This window comes from Halyomorpha halys, unplaced genomic scaffold, assembly GCF_000696795.3.
Source record: "Halyomorpha halys isolate HHAL.00 unplaced genomic scaffold, Hhal_1.1 Scaffold256.1, whole genome shotgun sequence".
NCBI classification, from domain to species: domain Eukaryota; kingdom Metazoa; phylum Arthropoda; class Insecta; order Hemiptera; family Pentatomidae; genus Halyomorpha; species Halyomorpha halys.
Genome location: NW_027108006.1, coordinates 380,807 through 384,353, shown reverse-complemented (window position 1 = coordinate 384,353; position 3,547 = coordinate 380,807). Strand labels below are relative to the sequence as shown.

Here is a 3,547-nt window from a genome sequence, read left to right as displayed (position 1 = left end):
AAATAAGCGACAACTCACCTATATTTTAGCTCTCATGTGAGCAGTATCACTTATTATCAGATTATTATCTAGTTTTTATTTTTTGTTTAGTCAGCTCTATCGAAGGCCTCAAATTCAAATCGATACATCGGTATAAATAAAATAAGATTACTTATATCTGTATCATTACTGACCTCTGACCATCTACTTCTCTTCATATTTGTTGAATTATTTGTCTATTCTTATCCCACGTAGCACAATCTTATCACTTTTTACAATATGTTTTTAGATCCAAATTATTTCCAAATAAATTTTAACCTCTTTATAGAATTCTCTAACCTTCATACTTCTGATTTCTTCTCTTGATATGAACCAGATTCTGCTTAACTTGAATTGTATATGGCTATACTTAATTTTTAAAAGTAGCATAACGAAATTAAATTTTCTTTATATTTTATATGAAAATATGATCTTTTTAGGTTATAAATTACAGATTATTTTTTTCGGGGGGGGGGGTGAAGGGAGTAGAGGGATAGTGGACCTTGAACGAAATTGTCAAAGGACGCTACTGACCCAATACTACTCCTAAAGAAAATAAGTAAAAAATAAATTAAAAGGTCTTACGAATACGTCAAAGGATTAATAGAACAGAAAGTATAGTACGGTTCACGCAGAACTTTGTAACACAGCTCCTAGTTTTTATTTTAATTTATTTATGTAAAGAAGATGGCCACGAGACCTGCTGATGTAAAATGTTATTCGAGTGCTACCAATGGGTAGTTTATCTACACGCCTGTAAAACTCCATTTTAACTATGATGAAATTTACTGAATGTATTATATAATATACAGTTGTAAATTTCAATAAAGATATTAAAAAAAAAATTATTTATGTAAATTCTTGTAATTCTTGTATCTGAGGATTTGCATTCTATTGAACTTGTTTTTGCAGGTGAAATCGCCATCCGAGTGTTCCGAGCATGCACAGAGTTGGGTATCCGATCGGTGGCCATCTACTCCGAACAGGACAAGATGCAGATGCACCGGCAGAAAGCCGACGAATCCTACCTGGTCGGGAAAGGACTTCCCCCGGTCCAGGCCTACCTCAACATTCCGGAGATCATCAAGGTCGCAAAGGTGAGTGTCTTTCTTATTCTTCTAAACATAGAGAAAATAATAACCAGGACTAAAATTAAATTAAATCGGTACCTCTACCACCCATGAAGGGTCAGAGGTTCGGTACTTTGTAAGGAAGTTCTGTTACTAGACCAACGGTTGTTCAAGGAGGTGATTTGGTCAGAATCACGCTTGACCGCCAGATTTTTACCCAATTTAAGAGGCTGGGTGGACCCACGGAGGGCTCTAGAACCCACAGGAGTTGACTCACGGCTACAATGTAACAGAAAACAATTTTCTGCTCAGCCGGATTCGAACTCCTAAGTTTAAATAATCTCACCATTGAGCCTATAAGGATATTAAGTATAAGAAACCCAAATAGCTATGTACCATGATGGGTTTTCAAAACCCAGGTTTAGCGGATTGGACAAAATCTCTTCTCTGATCTTAGAGCAAATGGTTGATAAAACAAGACGGACGAAATTTACAAATTTATTAGTCTTGAGTTAGTGTCTGATTAATAGACCACATATTATTTGTGACTAAGATGGTACTATTTAATATTAATAACTTTGTCTATTTTAAGTAACTTTTGTAATTCTAATTTCTAAGGAAGAATCCAATCCTTCGTAAAATCCTTAATGCTCCTTACTTTGTCACAAATCAAGACATCCATCAGTACCTCAATATTCCATATGTTGCCGATTTGGCGAGAACCAGATACCGTTCCTTCCATAATAAACTTCTCAACCACCCAAATCCACTTGTTTCTAACCTGGCTTCTCCTTTATTACCTAATTATCCTCCTAGGCGTCTGAAAAGAAGATGGCCTTGAGATCTTCTTCTCAAGAAATGTTATTGGAGTTCTATCAGTCGGTAGATTCTCCACATGTTTTTATCATGTTACCATGTCACCTACAGCAAATTTACTTGTTGTATATATGTGTATACAGTTGTAAATATCAATAAATAAATTATTAAAAAAAAAAAAAAAAAATTCTAGGGAAAGCGTCAAAACCATTTAATGTCTTCTTTGAGCCCACTGCCTGCATATTTGCATATTTTCCTCCTTTTCACGTATTTTGATGGAAAATAATTTTTGTAGTCTGAACTTCATATCGAATAGGCCATACGGAAGTTTGTATTCTTTACATTTGACTTTTCCTCAGCGAACTCGAAAACATTTAGGTATTTCAGTTTTCAAAATTTTAATTATGTTTTATTAATTCTATATTTCAGGGAATCTATTGCCCCTTTAACAGTGAATCTTGACCATTTTAAAATATTTTTAACAACAAGTGCGAAATTTGTGCAGTAATTACAGACCCTGGATATTCAAATGTGCTATAATTCAGTGTAGTGTCCGAACAGGGAGGGACAAACAGTACAAGGGGTGATTACTGCTCTACAACTCGAAGGGCACTCTCAGTTGTTTGAAGCAATATTGACCTGTTCCGGGAGTTGTCTCTGAGCAGTTTGGTAACACACAATGGCCTATGGCGTAGTTTACTATGCAAAGTAGCAATGACAAATTAAATCTAATTTGCGTGGAGGGATGTTTTCAGTCTCATTCAATGTATAGTACTCATTTATATACCATACCATTATATAGTATTCCATAGGTCCTAAAAGTTTTCATTTAATTAAAAATTATGTTTTAAAACTTTTATAAGTGTAATATTCTTGTATGATTTTATTTATTTTTTTAAATCAATGGCAGTTAGACTTACTGATTAACACTATTTTTATTTTTAAAAAATGAGGCAATGATTCCAAACATAACAAATTATTTCAGTAATCAAATGTTAAAAATTTGTGATGTATTTCAGTATATATATCAAGAACAAATTTATTTGATTATATATACCAAGAACCAATAAATTTGTGATTTATTTCAGTATATATTCCAAGAACCAATAAATTTGTGATTTATTTCAGTATATATTCCAAGAACCAATAAATTTGTTATTTATTTCAGTATATATTCCAATAACCAATAAATTTTTGATTTATTTTAGTATATATTCCAAGATCCAATAAATTTGTGATTTATTTTAGTATATATTCCAAGAACCATTAGATTTACAGATGTCAGGGACCACTCAAATTAAAGCTAATTTAATATACTTTAAAGTTTATTATAATATTTATCTTCGTAGGAGTAGTATTTTTCCTAATACAGTGTAATTTCAGTAATATGAACTGATGTATACAAAAAGTAATGTTTTTTAGGGAAAAAAAACTCATTAATTTTTAGTGACACAGGTTTTGATGAATGGTTTGAAAGTCGTTAGTAGAAAGAGTTCACATTTAAAACCAATCAAGAAATCGTACAGATTGGTACAGAAGTCTTTATCTATGAAGAAGGTGAAAGAGAATTTGAAGTACCAACGAAAATAAAGCATGTCTCATTTCAATCACAGTTTTCTTTTTTTTTTTTTTTTTTTTTTTTT

At 32.1% G+C, this 3,547-nt stretch overlaps 1 protein-coding gene across 4 annotated transcripts in view; it reads left to right on the top strand.

The window, feature by feature from the left end:
• PCB (Pyruvate carboxylase) overlaps positions 1-3,547 on the top strand; it is a 576,937-nt gene that overhangs the window by 503,307 nt on the left and 70,083 nt on the right. For all 4 annotated transcript variants that reach the window (XM_067046399.1, XM_067046400.1, XM_067046397.1 and 1 more), the window contains one exon: positions 931-1,115. In XM_067046399.1, the coding sequence (XP_066902500.1) occupies positions 931-1,115 (185 nt within the window). The remainder of the gene's footprint in view (positions 1-930; positions 1,116-3,547) is intronic.